Source organism: Lolium perenne, chromosome 5 (genome assembly GCF_019359855.2).
Source record: "Lolium perenne isolate Kyuss_39 chromosome 5, Kyuss_2.0, whole genome shotgun sequence".
Taxonomy (NCBI): domain Eukaryota; kingdom Viridiplantae; phylum Streptophyta; class Magnoliopsida; order Poales; family Poaceae; genus Lolium; species Lolium perenne.
The window spans coordinates 252858675-252878659 of NC_067248.2; the positions used below are offsets into that span (position 1 = coordinate 252858675).

Below are 19985 nucleotides of genomic sequence, written 5' to 3' on the forward strand. Positions count from 1 at the left end.
CAGTCTCTCGAGAATGGACTCTTCGTCAGGTTGATGTGAGTAATGCATTTCTTCACGGTTTTTTGTCAGAGGATGTCTATATGGAGCAACCTCCTGGTTTTGAGGATGCTAGGTATCCTACACATGTCTGCAAGTTGCAGCGTGCTATCTACGTATCTACGTTCTTAAGAAGTCTCCTCGAGCTTGGTATGCTCGCTTGAGTGCTGAGTTGCTTCAGCTTGGTTTTGTTCCTTCCAAAGCTGATACGTCCCTGTTCACCTTCAATCAGACTAGTGTCTAAGTGTTCATGTTGGTCTATGTGGACGACATAGCTATTGCTGGCTCTACTTCGGTGGCAGTTGAGGGTTTGGTTCGATCTCTCTCGAACACTTTTCCTATCAAGGATTTGGGTACTCTGGAATATTTTCTCGTCGTACAATTCACGGGGCATGAAACTTATGCACCGAAAATATGTGCTTGATTTGTTACATCGGGTAAACATGGAGAATTGTAACACCACTTCCACTCCTATGGTCCCCACCGAGCGGCTTGCTCGAGATACAGGTGCCCTTCTCGGAACAGAAGATTCTTTCTGGTATTGCAGTGTTGTTGGTAGCCTGCATTATTTGACCCTCACTCGTCCGGATATTTTCTTTGCGGTGAATAAGGTGTGGTAATTTCTCTCTCAACCAATTGAAGTTTATTGGGAGGCTGTCAAACGTATTATGTGTTATGTGAAAGGAACATTGAATACTAGTCTGCGTATTCGCAAGTCACCGCAGCAGTATATTAGTATATTCACCGATGCAGATTGGGCTGGACGCGTTGATGATAGACGCTCTACTATTGGTTTTCCAGGTTTTTTTGGGTCCGAATCTTATTTCACGGAGTTCGAAGAAGCAGCCCACGGTTTTAAGATCCAGCACCGAGGCAAAATACAACACACTCGCAAACGGAGCAGCTGAAGCTACGTGGGTAGTTCTTTGCTTACATAACTAGGTGTTTCAAAATAGCATAGTCCAGTTTTACGCTCGAACTAAGTACATTAAGATTGGTTTTCATTTGATGCGAGAACAAGTTGCTGATGGTGCTTTGGAGGTGAGATTTATTCTTCTAGTGATCTGTTGGCTGATGTCTTCACCAAGTTAGCTACACACGATAGATGTTAGACCGGTTTAATTAGAACCAATCTAATAGCGGTTTAGATTGAGAGGGAGTGTAAAGAATCCGTCACCGTGTTGTATACGTGTTGTATTGTGTAACGTATACACACCTGTATGTGTACATATGCCAAGTGTGAACCGAGGCATAGCCTGGATGGTTGCCGGGTGCTGATACCTGTGCTACCCGTGAGATCTCGAGTTCGAGTGCTAGCGCCCGCTCTCTCATTGTACACACCAATATATCATCTATTGAATTGTTTGGAGGGCTTCTTACCCCCAAATCGTATTTTTTTTTGTACATATGCCAAGTATATAGTAGAAGAGGTGCCACGAAAACCCTAATCGCTGTTTTAACTTGCTGAACGATGATGAGGCATCCCATACTCCTGGTACTGGGCAACATTATGTTACGTATATCACCACTCCATGTAGGTAATCAGTTTGAGCAGGCCCGCTCCAAAATAAGTAAGCAACATCTGAGTAGTACCGTGCAGGTTATACACAGAAATCATGTGAAAATGTACAAATGTATCCTGATTTGATCAGGAGCAACCGTGTCGATAACGGCAGATGGTGTAACCGGCCGACAAAACCGAAACGCCGAGCAACATCGCTGCCACGAGGAGGTTGATGATGGAGCACGGTGACCGGAGGTGGTCGCGTTTGAACAAGCCGACGTATCGGTTCCAGCGGGAATCGCAGTATTCATTTGTGTCCTTAAACAGCCGCGCGTAGCGGTGCGTCTTGGGGTCGAAGAGTGCGCAGTCGCCGAGCCGGTTGAAGAACGCCGCCGCGTCGTCGTCGCTGGAGAGCATGTTGTCGAAGATGCCGTGGCGCCGGAGCAGAGCGACATCGGCGGCCGTGCTAACCAGCGCGTTCATCAGCACGACGTATCCTGTGACGACGCCCTCCTTCCAGTTCTTGGTCTGCTCCAGCGCAAACACGTTCGCCATAAGGATCCTCGTGCCGGCGTTGATGGCCTGGCGCGGGATGACTATCGTGCCGTCCTGGAACGTCACGTCGAACTGGCCCGCCGGCGAGGCATTCTCCCTGAACGTGACGCCGAGCTCCATCAGCGCGGTTGCACAAGGGATCGCCAGCGGCGTCGTGGTGGCCATCCCGACCATCCGGGCGCGTATGGACGAGAAGATGCGGGAGAGGGTCGCGCTCATCTGCCTCGTTAGCTGTGCGCTCTGGCCAAGCTTCGGCCGCTCCGGGGGCATGACCATCCTCTGGTGCTGGAGATGGAGGAGGTGGTAGATAACGGTGAACTGGCCCGGAGCCGGATCCTGGCCCGGAGGATCGTGCAGGGAGAAGAACTTGAAGATGAGACGAAGAAGCCGCCGCCGATCCACAGCAGCGTCGACGGTCCCCATGGAAAGGCTGAACAGCTTGGCGAGGACGAAGAATGGCAGCTGGTTTTCCACGAGAAGCAGGTCGTAGTAGATGTAAATCCATACCCACTGCATGTACGCGTCGAGCACCGCTGCGTCGTACTTGAGCATGAACTCCAGGATGAAGCACCCGTCGAGCACCAACATCTGTACGAAGTCGTCGCTCCCGAGCTGATCCAGGGGCTCGCCGTAGCAGCGCCGCGCACGCGCCTCCACCTTGCGAACCTCCCGGATGTAGACGGCGAGCCGCGCGAGGCGGCGGCCTTCAGCGCCGTCGCGGTGGTGGTCCCCCCGGAGCAAGAAGTCGCGGAGGAAGCGCCACTTGTGGACCTGCATGGCGCGGGTGCTGGCTCTGGAGGAATGGTAAGGGCCGATGGAGACGAGGCGCGGCTCGTAGAGGCCCTTGTTGGTCTCGTGGATGTGGGACGGCAGGCGCACAATGGTGAAGGCCTCATCTTCCCTGCCGGCGCCGCCGCCTGCCGGAAGCAATGGGTTGTTAATCCCTTTCTCCATCCGAGAAAGCAGGACCTCATCGCTCATGGTCGGCATCATGGCGTCCATGTATACGGAGTACGAGCTAGCCGGTTTTATAGCGACTTTTGTTGTCTTTCCGGGCATGCATGCGCCAACGTGGCGGCTCTTCGTTTCATGAATGGGACGTAGTAGCTCCCCGCCATGGTCATGCTCAACGATGAGGCATCTCATACTACTGGTAATGGCAAGATCCTGCTCCTGCACGGTATTAAAAGTGCAAATAATAATAACCTACTAAAAGATAACATTGATAACAGGACTAAGATTCCAATTTTTCTTCAACGTCTTGTATTTTCTAATTAGTGAGCAAGGCGGTAAAATAATGAAAACCAGAATCTTCAACGCGTTGGCCGAGAAGCGCCAATCCTGGTCGTAGAGATTCGCTGCCGGATACTCCGATCCGTACTTTTTTTGTTACAGAAATGGCAGCCAGTGCATGTACGTATAGCCGGCATCATACGTGGCACCTACATGTGGGGGTCCAGTTTGCGGGATGGCACCCCTAGTGTATGGGTATGAGTAGAGTAATAATTTTATATCGTACTCGTCACCTTCAATCTTACCCATTATCCGAACCCATATCCGTTAAAGGGTATAAATTTTTCTCATATCTATCATCCGGCATGATAAATAGATACCCGCAGGTAAAAGCATTCGCGCTTACAACAAATCGAATTGATCAAAAAATATGAAATAAGGTGAAGTTATTCTAAATAGGGGACTAATCCTCACTAACCTACCAGCAATTGTGAGACCGTAAAGCGTGAAGTTCAACCTAGCAACATAAAGGTGTTATTAGGAGAAAATTAAGTATTTTAAACGCCTACTTGGCAAATTTAGATGAGTACATGTGTATGTGGGTATGAATGAGTTCTATGATCTCATACCCATACTTGCCATAGCCGATGGCTATGATATTTTCCATTTACGAACCCATGGGCAATATTACTACGCCTTCCCCGTTGAGGTGACCACCCCTCCCCAGCAAGAAGTCATAAGAGGAAGCGCCACTTGTGGACTTGCATGGCGCGGGTGCTAGCGCTGGAGAAATGGTAAGGGCCGACGGAGACGAGGCGTGGCTCATACCATGGTGTGGGACGACAGGCGCACAATGGTGAAGGTCTCATGATCATGCTTGCAGCTTGCCGCCGCACGCCGGAGGCCAATGGATGTTAATCCCTTCCTTCATGCGAATAAGGAGCACCACATCATCCATGGGCGGCATGATGCATGGGGTAGATCTTCTTATGTAGCTTGAGCGATTCAGTTTTATGGTGGAGTGTGTCTAGAGAGTTTGTCTTCTTTTTTTCTTTTAATAGAGATTTGCTAGTTAAGTTCGTGCTTAGTTAATTCCTACATCGTTTGATTACATCGTGATTCGTGCATATAGGTCGTAAGTTGGAGTGATGCAACTAAAAAGTTACCGATATGTGAATTTGATAATTATCTGGCAGTGTAGTTGACTAAAGAATAATCACATGTTTTTTACAAGATGGGTTAAGGTAGAGAGTTGTCTCTTCAGGATGTGCATGCGCCAAGGTTGGGACGCAGGTTTTTATTTCCCTTTTTGGGTTCATGAATAGGCATAGTACTTCTCTGCCACAGCCATGCCGATGATAATACATCTTATATACAGTACTATGCTATTAGTACTACTAGCTAGCTGTAAAACAAAATACTAGTACTATCTAGCTCGCTAGATCCTGCACGGCAACTAAAAGTGCCGGTATGATAGTACTAGCATGTTAAAAATATAACATTGACAACATGAACTATGCTTCCAAGTTCCAACTTCCCTTCAAGGTCTTGTATTTTCTAATGGATTAATGGAAAGCACCTGAAATAACAAATGAGAATCTTCAACGCTTTGGCTGCGTAGCGCCAATCTTGTTGCGGATACCCACCTGGACTGTAATACTGTATGTAGGAAGATCAACGCAAAGATGGAGCTATGGAAGCTTGCCAAGTTGTGCGGGGATGGGTTGTTCTTAGAGTGCAATGGTATTGACTGCTGCGTGTTTGCGGGAAGATGGTGAAAGATCCAGCCGCTTGAAGGGTGGGATGGCACTGGCCTCGGATCCAGCGTTGAAGAGGCTTGGAGGGTTCTTCTGTTTTTTATCGAGCTAGATCCAATTTAACGGGGCTGGTGGCTATCGCGGCTCGTTAATGCTTTATGGCTAGGAGTTTCTTCAGCGTCAAAGTATGGACCAACTGCTGGTGCTCTTCTTCTCCGGCGACGGCGAAGGACGTGCGTGCTTGGTAGTTGCGGCGACGACAGTTTGCAACAGTACAACCGTTTGTATCCTTCACGTGCTATGTTGCTCGTATACATACCAACTTTGTATCGTTATGTCTATGAATACAAGTATTGTGCGGGCCATCGAGAGGAATAAAGTAGAATTTCTTTTTCTCGTGGTCGTGGGACTTCTCTAGTTATAGCTTATCATTTGGATTTTTTTACGGAACCTCGTCAGAGGTTGGGGAGCTCCGACATTGCATTATCAGAAGAGAAAAAATGATCCAGTTAATAAGAGCAACCGGACCCAAAGACCATGCATGCACGATTAATAAAGAAAAACCGGCTAAAACTGCACGCTACAATAAGGATTTTTGGTGAGTGTTTTTCTATCATTTTAATAACATTAAGAGGAGCTTGTTGAAAAAAAATCAAGGAAGCACTACACACAATTTTGTGCACTGTCTGAAATTTCATACATAACAAATACCTTTTTTAAACAGTACATTAGTGCAGGTATTTATTTTAAAATGTAACGAAGAACTTTCTGTGCACGTTGTCCCATTTTTTTCATAAAAACCCGAAGAATGATTATTCGCGGAAGGCTATTGGCCCTTGTTCGCTCGGTGGGTTGCTCTGTAATGAGATGCGTGCTTGCGTATGCTATGACAGTACGCGGTGTGTTGTCCAGCCAGACACTAACCCCACGTCGAGGCTATGAGTCAGATAGGCAGACACCAACCCCCTGTGGAACACCGATAACCTATATCTTCCACATGATACGAACAGTTCCGAGTGATGAATATACTGATACTAACTTCAAGATGTTCCTATATATACGGCAGGAAAAGGAGAATTGGTGTCTATCTTTGTTTTCCAAGGGAAAAAAGAAAGGTTTGACAATGCACATTAGTATTCGACAAATGATCTACATAATAGCTTGACGAGGTTTCGTTGGTTTTTTTATTAGATTGACCAGGGTTTCAGGACTAGGGAGTGGACTATACGGAACAAACACTGCTTCAACACTCATCACGGCTGCCGGGTCCATCCTAGTGCGGCATACAGCTTTGATTTCGATATTCCAACCACTTTGATTTGTTCAGAGGCTTCTTGATCTCGTCTTCAGGTTTTTTAGCCGGTGGGTGTGGTCTACCACCACCTGCTCTATCTCCATTACCAGAGGATCGAGCGGCGCAAACTCATCCGGCATCTCTCCGGGCATCACCTCGTCCGCCTGGTCATCAAAGGTGGTACCACTACCCTCTTGGCGAACCTGTTCGCGCTTGAGGAGGCCCAGGACTGCAATGAGTGCACCGTCCCGGACTAGCTTCTGCTGATGAAGCACACGAGCGTGGACGTTGCCGTGCTCCGGCGCCGCGGTGTCCTCGACAACTTGCTCTCAAACGACGACGAGGCGGCGACCTTCTTCAACCAGCTCGGCGGCATCGCGCTCTTCAGGGACACCAACGAGTACTGCAACTGCCGGTGGAACCGGTACATGGCACTGTTCAAGCGCGACCACCTCCGGACCCCATGCTCCATCATCAAACTCATCGTTGCGTCTATTCTGCTATGTGCTTCCGTCATGTCCGTCTGCTACATCATTTGCCGTTATCACCATGCTTGCTCCTGATCAAAGCTGGTGTTTCCACACGGTACAAACAAGGGTTCTTCTATTCCCTGGCGGCCTGGGGTTCTTTTCTAGTACTACCTCTGTTCTTGTTTAATCGGCGCGGAGTAAAGCTAGCTTGTAGAGCTTGTATGCATGTCCGGCATCAATTAAACACGAACAGAGGAAGTGCACGGTTAAAACTAGATCTAGAGACCCAAATCAGATACTCCAGAATGCTGCTGTTGTGAACCGGACTTTTAATTTGGTCATTTCTGTAGTCTTGGAATTTTTTTAAAAAAATATCTACTTGCCTTCAAAATGTTTACAAAGCGAGGCTTTGGTTTATCATGTCTTTTGGCCTCTAAGATGTACAGAGTTGGTCTTTGTTTACTACATTTTGGGCTTTGTGTGTTAGATTGTGAAGTGATATATTTCCAAGTCACCCATAGTGTTAAGGCTGGTGCCAACCCAACGCCCCACTCCCGCCCCGCCACGTCAGCTTTTGGGCCACTCTCACCCCACTCTCACCCCACTCTCACCACACGGTGCCAATGCATGGGCTATAGTCCCCACTCTCACTTCTCTCCCCTCCACATCACCATTTCTTTTCCACATTAAGTTATTTCACTCGATTTTGTTTAGACTCTCACCCCACTCCCGCCCCACTCCCGCCCTGCTCCCGCCCGCTCCCGCCCGCCTCCAGCCCGCCTCCCGCCCGCCTCCAGCCCGCCTCCCGCCCGCCTACCGCCCGCCTGCCTCCCGCCCGGCCCGCCAACGCGCCGCCCGCCTCCCGCCCCGCTCCCGCCTCCATCTCGCCGCCTACGCGGGCGACACCCGGGCGGTAGCGGGCGCTACCGCCGGGCGAGCCAGCCGGCGCCCGCCGCTCCACTCCCGCCCGCCTACCGCCCCTCTCCCGCCCCATCGCCGCCGCTACCGCCTCCCCTCCAGCCTGCGCTGGCACCGGCCTAAGAAGAAGGACAAGTAACCTACTCACTCTGTACCGAACTACTTGTCACATATTTCACGTGTTTTAGTATATAGATAGATACATGCGAATCTATACAAATCTATGACATCTATTTGGGGAAAGAGGGAGTATTTCAGATTGGATTGAGTTGACTCTGTAAGTTTCTTTCCATTTTGAACTCTCGGTTCCTCTTATGTATAGCCATGTAAATAACTCTCTTTAGAATAGAAAATGTACTTAGGGGATTGCCCTACTGTCCCCTCTAGAGGATTGCGCTAGAGGAAAAAAACGTGTCAATTTGTACTTCATAATGGGCAATGCTGTTCTGTTTGAATCTGCACTATGAAGATAACCACATGCTCTCAGGAAAAATTACCCATGCTCGTATGTGTCATACTGTACTTAATAACTCAGCTACCACTACTTGCTGAAAGAAAAACAAATTGTCTGATAGCGGCTGCTCACTATATATATTATAGCAATCAGAGGTAAAAATAGAAAACAAGGTAGATGCATAGAACGTGATATTTATGCGTATAATCAGCAACATCAATGGTACAACCCAGCGATTTCGTAAGTTTGGGATAAGCTCAACAACAGATCAGCTTCACAGTGTACAAGTAGGAAGGCAGATTTCATAAGATGTCCATAAGCATGAAAGACATTAATCAGAAACCCCAGTACTACGCAAACAAGAAATTACAAGTTTAGAACTGAAACCAACAACAAGGAATAGCAAACAGTATATTCATGACATTATGACATCACCAATCAATAAAAGTCAGGTTTCTAATTAATATACAGCTTAAGACAGATCTTGAATTGCGAGGATTGATTGCGCTTATGCAGCAAGTAGATTAGTGACACAGTGTACTAAGCCAGCACAATTAAGTCAAATGTATTGTCTAATAGGTTTAGTGTTACGAAATCTCAAGCAGACAGGTGCAGAAGACAATATCAGCTAAAGCTTAACAACAGATTAGCAATAACAGTGTACAAATAAGAAGTCAGATTTCATGAGATGCCAATAAAACTGGAAGACATTAATCAAAAAAGCCTTTCCCAGGACTACAAAGGCAAGCAATTACAAGTTCAAAGCTGAAGCCTACACCAGGGAATATCAAACATTAAGTTCATGACATCCACTATCAATAAAAGAAGCCAGGTTTCTGATTAATACAGCTTATAAGACGCATCTTGAACTATCAGGGCTGATTACACTTATGACATACAGCAAGTTGATTAGCAACATAGTGTACAACAGCAGCACGTTTTCAAGTCAAATGTAGTGTTGAATAGATTTAGTGTTACAAAATCTCAAACAGTCAGTCGCAGAAGACAACATTAGCTAAAGCTTACAACATGCAATTCTTGCTATTGCATAAACTGGATACACATGGAAACACAGGAACGATGGGATGGGCAACTTACAAAAGCATTAATCCTCATCATCTTCGTCTGAGCTCCCAACATCGCTACTGTACTCATCGCTGCTAGAACTATTTGCAATGTCAAGGCTCACAGCTGCCACCTGTATTGGCTGGTCCCTTGGCAGCATTGGCCAAACAGGCATTGGCACACCTAGTCGTGGTTCATCAGGCTTGACACCAGGCAAAATCCCACCCGGCAGTAGCTCGATCGGGTCCCCGGGCTTCCATCCAGGCGGCGGCAATGGAATGTCAGGAAGCAGATCTTTAGGCAACCCTTTCGACCACCCTGCTGGAACAGTAATTGGGAGCATAGATGGCCGAGGCTCATCCGGCGGTGGCACGAACAGCGGTGCAGACTCCGTCTCGGCTGTGCCCCCCTCCTTCGATTCAAGAAGCTTCTTGGGCACTCCAACATCCAAATCAGCAAACTGATACAGCTGCGACATCCGCATCTCGTTATCCTGCGGCGCAGGCGGCAGCGCACCACGCAGAGGCAGCCCAGCACCATGCTCCGGCGGCGCAAAGGTCGTGTAGCTTATGCGATGCGCATAGGTCAGGATGTCATCCAGCTTGAGCTTGGAGTGGAGGGACGCACCGAAGTCCCCGTTTGACGCCGGCTCGGGCTCGTCGACCGCGGCGGCACCGCGTGGGCGCTTGGCATCGCGGCGGTAGTCGTCGTAGTCGTCGACGAGGCGGTCGAGCACGTGGTGGGCCTCGCGCAGCTTCTTGGCGAAGGCGAGGAGCGCCGCGTCCTTGGCGCGCGCCTCCCGGGCGAGGCGGGTGCGCGCGTCCTGCAGGTCGAGCGTCTCCTTCAGCTCGGCGACGGTCTCGAAGAGCTGCGTCTGGAGCGAGGTGAGCATGGACATCGCCTCCTTGGTGGTGGAGACCGGCGCCGGGAGCGGCGGAGGCGGCGCTGTGGCCGACGACGGCGCGAGGAAGTTGGGGAGCGATCCCCGGTACGCCGAGATCCAGGCGGCGCGGTTGGGCGAGAGCTCGAAGAGGTTGGAGGCGAGGGAGGACATGAGGTGGAGCAGCGACTGCGCGCGCGGTAGCGGCGGCAGGAGCGGCAGCAGCGACGCCGAGGTGGTTAGGGTTGGCGCCGCGGCTCCGGATGCCGCTGCGGCAGCGCTGGAGGGCGGGTTGTTGGCTTGCGGCGGCGAGGAGGTGGGGTTCGCCGGGGACTGGTTGGGCGGGAGCGACGGCGACGAGACGGTCATCCCCAGCCTCGCCGGCGACGGCATGTGCGACTGCATCATCCCGGCGGCGGATTGGGGAATCGCGGCGAGTAGCTTGTTTTTTTTTCAGAGAGAGGAGTGAGGCGAGTAGCTGGTGGACTGGCCGAACTATTAGGCGTGTGCCCTCTCTTCATGGGCTCATGGGCCCATTGTTTATATGGGCTGGGCTTTCTACGAAGCGTAGGGGCCTACTACAGGCCCAACAAGCCCATAAAATCCGCCTTAAAGTCTGACCTCGCAGCTCCCTGTGTTCCTCACCTATCATTTTGGCGGGAGACGAGCAGTTCGGCGCCTCCAATTCCCGCGCAGAGTAAATCAGCCATGGACGGCGGCTCCTCCTTCCCGGCCGCCGCCGCCGCCGCCGCGATGGAGACGGAGGAGCACCTGAACTGGAAGAAGAACGCGCCGGTGCTCTACGACCTCGTCATCTCCCACCCGCTGGAGTGGCCCTCGCTCACCGTCCAGTGGCTCCCGTCGGGGTCCCCGGCCGCCGCCCGCTCTCACCAGCTCGTCCTCGGCACCCACGCCGAAGACGCCCCCAACCACCTCATGCTCGTGGACGCCGTCCTCCCGCTTCCTCCGCGCCTGGCCGCGGCGGCGGCCGCCGAGGGCGCCACGCTCCCGGCCCCCTCCGTGTCCATCTTCCGCTCGGCGCCGCACCAGGGCGAGGTCAACCGCGCCCGTTGCATGCCGCAGAGGCCGTATACCGTGGCCACCAAGACCTGCGTCGATGAGGTGCACGTGTACCACCTCGCCGACGACGGCCACAAGGTCGGCGCCGATGTCGTGCTCAGGGGCCATGGCGCCGAGGGGTACGGGCTGGCGTGGAGCCCGATGAAGGAGGGGTGGCTGCTGAGCGGCTCGTACGATAAGAAGATCTGCCTGTGGGATCTCAAGTCCGGGAGTGGAGCCCCGGTTCTGGATGCGCAACAGGTGTTTGAGGTAATGTCCTGCCAGATGCTCCTGTGTTGTTTTTTATTTTTTTTTCATATATCATTGTGTCATGTGTGTTAGCTCTGCAGTCTTTCAATATTGTGTAGGACAATTCTAGATGACACGTTTGATGCACATGTAACTGGTTGATACTAGAAGCAACCGTGTTATGTTTCTTCTTGCTCCCATTTATCTTGTTTTTCGTCTATCACTGTATTATGCGTCGTAGATTTGCAATTGTTGAATATTACTCAGCTATGATGCTAGCAGCTATGGTTGAAGCAAAACTAGTTAACACTACTGCTTCTGTCTTCAGACGACCTGCTTATACAATAATCACTCCAAAATGTTGTTTTCTCGCAACATACTGCATCATGTAGAACTCATAGTCATAGCAATGCCAAGAAACCAATCGCAAATGATGTCATCCTTCTTTTCGCATTAACCAGATCATAACATGTGAAGAGATAATTATAATGAAGCATAACCAAATGTCCCCGAAAGGACGAACTCATTTAGGCTATGTCACCACTTCATTCACTGTTTTATTCAGTATCTGCAAACCTGGTATACTGAAACCTTTAACCTGATCAGCTCAACTCTTCCATATCTGCTTCTGGTGGCTAGGCTAACCGGGCTAGACACTTAAATATTGCACCAGAAACTTGTATGTCATTAGTTGAACCGGTACCCAGCGGAAACAATCAGAAGGCGGCGCAAGAAGCTACAAAACCCATCTAGGGTTCCGTCCTCCTCGCCGGCGATACCGCTGGTCCGCTCCACCTCCGGTGGCCTTGGGGCCTTGGAGGTGTGGTGGATTACGGTCCCTCGCCGGCGGGGAGTTTTCGTCCTTAATTTAGTTTGCTTTTCAGTCTCTTTTTTGGGATGGTGAGGCGGCGGCTACATCCTGAAGTCAGAATAAGGTCCTCCCCGCCCTATCCTCGCTCCGGTGGTGCATCTAGCGCTGACGGAGGGCGCGTGGAGTTGTGTGCCCGTCGGATCTCCTGGGATCCGGTCGGTTTTCGTGTTAGTTGGTGTGGTTTCATGTCAGTCTCTTCCGATCTATGGTTGTCATCATTGGCGATGGTTACTGCTCTGGTGTGCTGGTCCTTTGGGACCTTAGCACGACGACTTCCCGTCTGTCTACTACAACAAGCTCTACTACGACAAGCTTTGCCTGACTCCGGCGATGGAGGGGCGAGGACAGCGGCGCGCCTTCGGCTCGTGCTAGTGTCTGTAGTCGTCGCTAGGTGGTCCGAGTACCAATTTGTAATTTCTTTTACTTTTTGGGCTATTTGTACTACTGTTGATGATTATTAATAGATCGGTGGATTTCTCGCAAAAAAAAAAAAAAAAAAAAGAAACTTGTATGTCATTGTTCTTCAATTTTCAGGCAATTTGAGAACGATGTTGCTCGTTTATATTGCTAAAATAGTAATTTGCTTCTGACAGTAAATATCCTCTTCCTGTTATCACTCATTACGTCAAATTCATTTGGAAGTCAAGAAGTGTTGTGTTCACATCAGATTAACCAACCACTTCGATAACATAAGAACACGGGATAACAACATAAATCTCATGGTCTTTAAACAACGAAAACAAGATACCACCAACTTGGTTATGTATAGTATGGTGCTTTAAATTGAAGCTTGTACTAGAGCTAAATTTTCTGTTTGCATTGGTTTCTTATACTGGGAAAAAAACTGTTCAACTGGATGGTGAAAACCATTTTTTTCCTATTATTTGTAGACACTTAATGAGTCGAATACCTGCCTTTAAAGTTTTTAGGCTGGTGAGTACTGCATCATTTACCTAGCATGCTAATATGCTATAGTGATACCATTTTAACAACCCTTCAACTTGTTGTGTAAAAAACATACTTCTATCACATGACCTCTACCAGAAACGTGGCTTGTGTTTATGTATGATTCCATACTAACAGTTTAAGGATGAACTGTCATACTTTCATAAGCCATATCGTTACTTCTGTTCTTATGTTACTTTATCAGAACTCAGAAATCCTAAATTTTAAATTGCATGAGCACTGTTTTACATTCACATAAGAGAATGTATGAGAGATGGTTTTCAGTATGGAAGCTAGGTTGGCAATTATTAACATCTAGTTCTTACTGTTCTGTATTCAGAACAGATCTCAAGTTTATGATTTTGCAGGCTCACGAGGATATGGTTGAAGATGTAGCTTGGCACCTGAAAGACGACAACCTATTTGGTTCTGTTGGCGATGACTGCAAGCTCATGATTTGGGACTTGCGTACGAACAAAGCAGAACAATCTGTAGTAGCACACCAGAAGGAAGTAAGCATGCTTGATTCGAGTGTTGCTGAGCTAAATGTTTATCTCTGTTTAGAGACAGCTGAAGTCCTACAGTTAGTTCTGTGCTCTGTACTGAATTCTAGAGCGCAAGACCTTTTCTTTATATACCTAGGAGTAGCACGTGGAGCATGTTTTCTAATGTTGCAAGGATATACTCCTGATATCTGGTTTCTTTCAGTAGTTATCTCCACCAAATGTTTATTTTTAGTTTGGAAATTATTAGTTTACAGTTCCTACTGTTCTGAAGTTTGCTTTTCTGACTGTTTTGTTCTGTGGGTTTTGACTTAGACTATCACAAACGTTAGTAATATGTAGGTGTGCATTGTGAATAGACATCACCTGTGTTTATACTGGCCCTACAGTTTGCTCTGTCAAAAATATATGTTTGGTTGCTCGAAAGAAAAAGGTTCCTTATTCTTTCTTGTCATGATGTCTGCTCATAATGTACATCTTCACTTTATCAAGTTAGCTCTTTGTCCTTCTGGTTGGTCATGATTTTGTGATACTTAGGAAAGCAGCTGTCATTGGATTAACTGAATAAGAAGAGAGCATTGACCAGAAAATTAGTTAGGTACTATAAATTCACCTCTCCTGCAATAACGAAGTTTGCTTGTATGGCAATTTGAAGTTTGTGAACTTTGAGCTAAGAGTATTCTCACATAAGAAGATAGCTAAAGAGTATAAAATGATTCAGTAATATGTGACTCCATTGTGAATAGACAATACTGACGTCATCGAAAAGAAGGATAAGACTGATGTTTATGCTGGCACTACAGTTTGCTTCTGTGAAAGTATATGTTCTTAATTTCAGTCTTCTCGTTTCTGTTCATAATGTAATGATCACTTTGGCAGGTTAACTCCTTGTCCTTCAATCCATTTAACGAATGGATCTTGGCTACAGCATCTGGCGATGCAACTATTAAGCTGTTTGACTTGCGAAAGCTATCAAGAAGCTTGCATACATTCGACAGCCATGAGTATGTATTACCTATTGCTTTTGTCAGTTTTTCTCTTTTATCTTGCTGCAGTTTTCTGTTTCGATGGGTCAGTTCAGCCTACCTGCAATTTAGCTGCTATGCTGTTTCACATCTGATATTTTTGCTGTGCAATTGTCACCTGCAGGGGGGAGGTTTTCCAGGTTGAGTGGAATCCGAACTTGGAGACTGTATTGGCTTCCCATGCTGCAGACAAAAGGGTGATGATATGGGACGTTAGCAGGTAAGCCTAGTCAAATCTGCTCCCATATATCCTATGGTTGCAGTTGGCATCTCATTTTCATTCCTGCCACATCGCTGTTTACTGGTGAATCAGTCCGAATGGAAACAGAAAACTAAGAAATGAGATTGAACCGATGCAACATCTTCGACGATATCTGTCAGTAAATAAATAGCTAACACATCTACATTTTACTGCTTGCACAAAAGATGAATACCTAGTTGTTCTGTGGACTACATTTTATAGCTGTACCAGATGAGATGATTCGCTTCTTTTGTTTTTGTTTTAATTTTGTCGGTGCTGTCTCGCGTTCTGCAGGATCGGAGATGAGCAGGCGGAGGAAGATGCAAGCGATGGACCACCGGAGCTGCTCTTCGTCCACGGTGGTCACACAGCGAAGATCTCGGAACTGTCCTGGAACCCTAGCGAGAAATGGGTTGTGGCCAGCGTGGCGGAGGATAACGTGCTGCAGATCTGGGAGATGGCAGAGAGCATATACTCCGATGACAGCAACGCCTCTTCCCTGTCCACATAAGAGATCCTTACAGTGTGTGGTTAGGTTGCATGCGGTTGAACTTGTAGGGTTTGATATCCCTTCATCACCAGTTAATTAGCTATCTGTTGCCTCCGTGGATTTAATATCTTCGAGAAGTGACTCTGAAAATTTCCTGCCATACCTCCGTTTACTTGGACTCCTGTCTCTTATTGAGCATTCGCGGTGAGCACTTGCTTATTGAGCATTCGCAGTGAGCCCTTTTTTAGGCTAGTCAGAGGCCGACATTATACGCAGCCTGCAGCCTCCAAGCTGAACGGGTTAGCAGCCTCTCCAACCTAAGTGGCGGCCTCTAAGCATAAAAGATTCAAGCAGTCCACATTTCAGCTCAGTTACTTTGTGTCACACGCTTGCATAGTGAGTACGATGGAAAAACGTACACTGCAGTGTTTTGAGCAAAGTTTGGAGGCTTTGCTTGGACCCTAGCTTACACTACGTCACGTACGGTAATTTGCGGCACTTTGATGCAGGCACTTTTGTAATGTGCCGTTAACGATAGGTTTAGGCGGCATATATTCTCAATAGTGCCACTGATGATCATTTGATTACCGGCTATTAGAAAAATGTGCCGCCAATGCTGGGGCAGCACAGGCAGAAGTGAAAGTGCCGCTAATTTTTTGCTGATTAACGGCAGCATCTAAAAAGTGCCGCAAAAGCTAGCAGGATTAGCGGCAGTTTCAATCTGCCTTTGTTGTATGGTACGTAGATGGGTGGACTGGGTCAAATCTCTCGCGAAAAGTCAACAGCCTGACCCCTTCTCTAACGGGGAATTTTACTTTTTGCCCTGTTTTACTTTGCCACTCTATAATTTGCCCCTGTTTACATTTACCTCTACTTTTTACCACTCTTTACATTTACCTCTCCTCCTCCGCCTCCTCCACCTCCGCCTCCGACGACGACGCCCCGCGCCGCAGCAGCAGGCGCGCCGCCGCCTACGATGCCGCCGCGCTCGACCTCTGGACCTCGCAGCCGGCGCCCATCCAGGAGCGCCGCCACCGCCTGCTCCACCTCATGGGCCTCGCCGGGGACCCCGCCCTCGCGCGATTCGCCCCCGCCGCCTCCTCCCACGGTTCCAGATCGGACCCTCCCGCGACCCTCTCCGACGCCGCCACGCCGGAGGAGGACCCGAGCTGCCTGATCAGGAACCTGGACGACGGCACGCAGTTCGCGGTGCGGGAGGAGGCCGGGCTCCGGGAGGTCGGCACCGGGCGGCAGCTCACCGTGGAGGAGTTCGAGCTCTTCATCGGCCGCTCCCCGCTCGTGCAGGAGCTCATGCGCCGCCAGAGCGCCATCACCAACTGCAACTCCGCCCCCAACTCCGCCCCCAACTCCAACTCCCAGAGCGGCGCCTCCACCCCGATGGAGCGGTCCAGCTCCGGGTCCAGCAACGGCGGGGCGCGCTCCAGGCGCCGCGGCAGCGGCTGGCTCCGCACCATCCGCTGCGTGGCCGCCTACGACGCGTCCTCCGACAAGGGCGGCCGCCGCTCCAGCTCCGCCACGGACGACAGCCAGGAGGGCGCCGCGCGCCACGGCCCCGACCGCGTCAAGGTGCGCCCCTACGGCAAGTCCGGCAAGGACTTCGGGGGCCTCTTCATGAACCAGGAGATTCACGGCCACAGAGGCTCCATCTGGACCATCAAGTTCAGCACCGACGGGCGCTACCTTGCGACTGCTGGGGAGGACTGCGTGATCCATGTCTGGGAGGTGCTGCAGTCCGGGAGGATGAGCCAGCTCGAACATAATGGGACCTGCAATCCGTTTGCTACCATGGTATGCGATGATGAAGGAGAGGGCAGCCATTTGGAAAAGAAGCTGCCAGCACAGGCTCTGAACACTGGGAGATCGGCGAGCTCAGAACAATTGAGGGTGCCAGCCCATGTGTTTGCATTGTCGGAGAAGCCTGTGATAACTTTTGCTGGGCATTCAGACGATGTGCTTGATCTCTGCTGGTCCAAATCTCAGGTAATGCTCACATTTGGTTCTAGTCTTCCTTCAATACCTATGTGTGCAAATACTCCATACTAGTTTTCAGTTTAATCTCAACATCATGCAAACTGTGCTGCAAGTGGAATAGAATTCGGAAGGAATAACAGTCCCAGTGTTTAGTTCGTTATTAAATTTGTAATTAGAAATGAAAAACTAGGCATAGTCATCAGATTATGGACACCACCTTGTGTAACCTTGTCAAGCTGGCATCCTGATCTGGTATACTGCAACACACTGATACTGAAAATGTAAAACTAGCTGGTTTAGGATTGAACATTGGGCAATATGATGTTGAAGCAAAAGAATTATGAACTATGGCTTTGGAGAGAGGTACAAGTTGTGCTGTTTTCTTGCTGGAATTCAATGGGTACACAATAGGTTCATTATATAGGACGTGTCACTTGATCCACAAGGCGGATAGGACTTGCATTCTCAATCTTGTTCTTACCATATATGTATTATTTGGGTTCTTTCTAATTTAAAATACAGTTTACATGAGTACTGTTTTTGGATTACACACACGACATTATCTTGAAATGCTTTCATCTCCTTTCGAATAGGATGGCCCATCCTGGAGGACCACTAACTACAAACAAGGCTGCCGTGTTAGCGAAGTTCCTCGAGAGAAAACTTCAGCAACCTGATGGGTTGGAGTCTCTGAATCCTGATCTTGTAAATTTGGCTGTGAAAAATGCGAAGGAAACTATTAAGGCTAGCAAGGGTACGAGTTGTCACTTCACCCATCTGTAGTCCTTGAAATGCATGTACCGCATGAGTTTTATCATTTATGAAAGCTTCTTTAGCAACGAAATGAGTAGTGATATAGATTTCCTTATAGGTGCCATTTGGTACTTCTATTTTATACCATTTCACTAAGTCTTGCCTGTTTTTGCCATATAACATGTGAAAAAATTCGAAGGATAGTGCCATCTGTTTTAGGACCATGCAGTTTCTAGCTATAGATTGATTGAGGCACTAATGATAACTTTAGTAGTGGATTTTTTGTATGCTGGTTGATTCTACTCATTCCATTAATGTCTGGGCTTTGCCTGATTACTGAACTAGCTATACATATATTGTTGTGGTTGAGCTTTGCTGCTGTTTTTGTTATTGTTGATGTTGACAATTTTACTCTTTATATATCTTTGAACTAGCAGATTCGACCTACATCCCCATCCCCTAGAAACCTATTTTTACCTACATCTCTTCCAGACCAGACCAAATTTGACCTACATTGTCCTGCCAATGTAGGTCAAATCATCAACTTCTGGGAGAGTAGTACGGCATGTTCCATCATTTGAGGATTCCTCTGAGGTTTCTGATCAAGAGGAGCAGAGGAAGGCAAAGAAGAAAAAGAAGAACAAGAGAAAAACAAAGGTAATACTATCTTAGTAGTATTACTGAAACATAGGTAATACTATAGTGTAGTGGATGCCTTGGTTCCGTTTGTCCTTTTCCAAAGGAATTATTGGGTAAGATACTAGATAATATGACAGAAATGCGTTCAACAATCCTCATCCCTAAAAGTTTTTTAAAAACTAAAGCCGTTATGCAATCTAGGCAGTCACCTTTGTTCACAGCATAAAACCTGATATTAATGGTCCATGATCTCCTTGCAGTGTTTTTACATGATATATTTATGTTACCTAAATTGTGTTTCAACATCTTCGTCTACCACCCATATGGAATATCCATGTTTTTTTTCTAGTCGTCACACGGACCATACCTGTACTACAGATAGGCCTTCCTATATCTGATGAATGATTTCCTCATGCAGGCTGCGAAAGAGTCCAAGCTCAACAAAACATCAAAGAAGAAAAAGTTATCACTATGATTCTCGAATCTTGCTGCATTAGGGAGCTAAAAGCAGGCAGTTGTCGATACCTTTTGCGTTTCTTATATCTCTTGATTCCGCAGAACCTCCTTCGGTACTGTAAACCTAGCTGTGATCCATATATCCTGAAGGGGGCCCCTCACAGTGAACAAGAACACTTGGGAGATCCCCAGGGGCAAAACAGAATTCAGTCGGTCTGGTCTAGCGGTCTGCTTTTGCCATTAGATTTACTCGCGAAAGTTCCATGTATTCTGCACTTTATTGCTGTTGCCAAATGCTATATATATACACTGAAGCGCAATGATGCAGAGATGTTCAACTTGATCATCAGCCTTCACGTGGTGCCTAAACCTAGATTGCTTGGAAATATTGGTTTTAAACATTGCTTGACTTCTTGAGTGCGATGTATGCTTGATTGTAGATTGCTTGAATGTTTGCAGGCAGTATAGCAACTTTAAAAATGCCTAAGAAAATAATCAGCGGCACCGGAATTAAAAGCCTGAAAAAGTAATTGTAGGCATCCTTTAAAAGTGCCGGCAAAAAGTTTAGATGGTATCCCTAGAAAAGTGTCAGTAAA

The 19985-nt window shown here is 48.1% G+C and overlaps 4 protein-coding genes across 4 annotated transcripts; 2 read left to right on the top strand and 2 right to left on the bottom strand.

The window, feature by feature from the left end:
* Positions 1-1684: 1684 nt before the first annotated feature.
* LOC127304335 (UPF0481 protein At3g47200-like) lies at positions 1685-3097 on the bottom strand. The gene has a single exon (XM_051335025.1). The coding sequence runs from the start codon at positions 3095-3097 to the stop codon at positions 1685-1687; it is 1413 nt and encodes a 470-aa protein (XP_051190985.1).
* Positions 3098-9006: 5909 nt separating this feature from the next.
* Positions 9007-10648, bottom strand: LOC127302721 (mediator of RNA polymerase II transcription subunit 4). The gene has a single exon (XM_051333260.1). The coding sequence runs from the start codon at positions 10572-10574 to the stop codon at positions 9327-9329; it is 1248 nt and encodes a 415-aa protein (XP_051189220.1). The 5' UTR covers positions 10575-10648; the 3' UTR covers positions 9007-9326.
* Positions 10649-10798: 150 nt separating this feature from the next.
* On the top strand, positions 10799-15768 carry LOC127304336 (histone-binding protein MSI1). The gene is made up of 5 exons (XM_071820456.1): positions 10799-11495; positions 13659-13802; positions 14673-14797; positions 14943-15038; positions 15354-15768. The coding sequence occupies exons 1-5, from the start codon at positions 10875-10877 to the stop codon at positions 15568-15570; spliced, it is 1203 nt and encodes a 400-aa protein (XP_071676557.1). The 5' UTR covers positions 10799-10874; the 3' UTR covers positions 15571-15768.
* Positions 15769-15954: 186 nt separating this feature from the next.
* LOC139831814 (uncharacterized) lies at positions 15955-19732 on the top strand. Its single transcript, XM_071821151.1, has 5 exons — positions 15955-15964; positions 16295-17550; positions 18135-18295; positions 18732-18951; positions 19352-19732. The coding sequence occupies exons 1-3, from the start codon at positions 15955-15957 to the stop codon at positions 18216-18218; spliced, it is 1350 nt and encodes a 449-aa protein (XP_071677252.1). The 3' UTR covers positions 18219-18295; positions 18732-18951; positions 19352-19732.
* Positions 19733-19985: the final 253 nt, after the last annotated feature.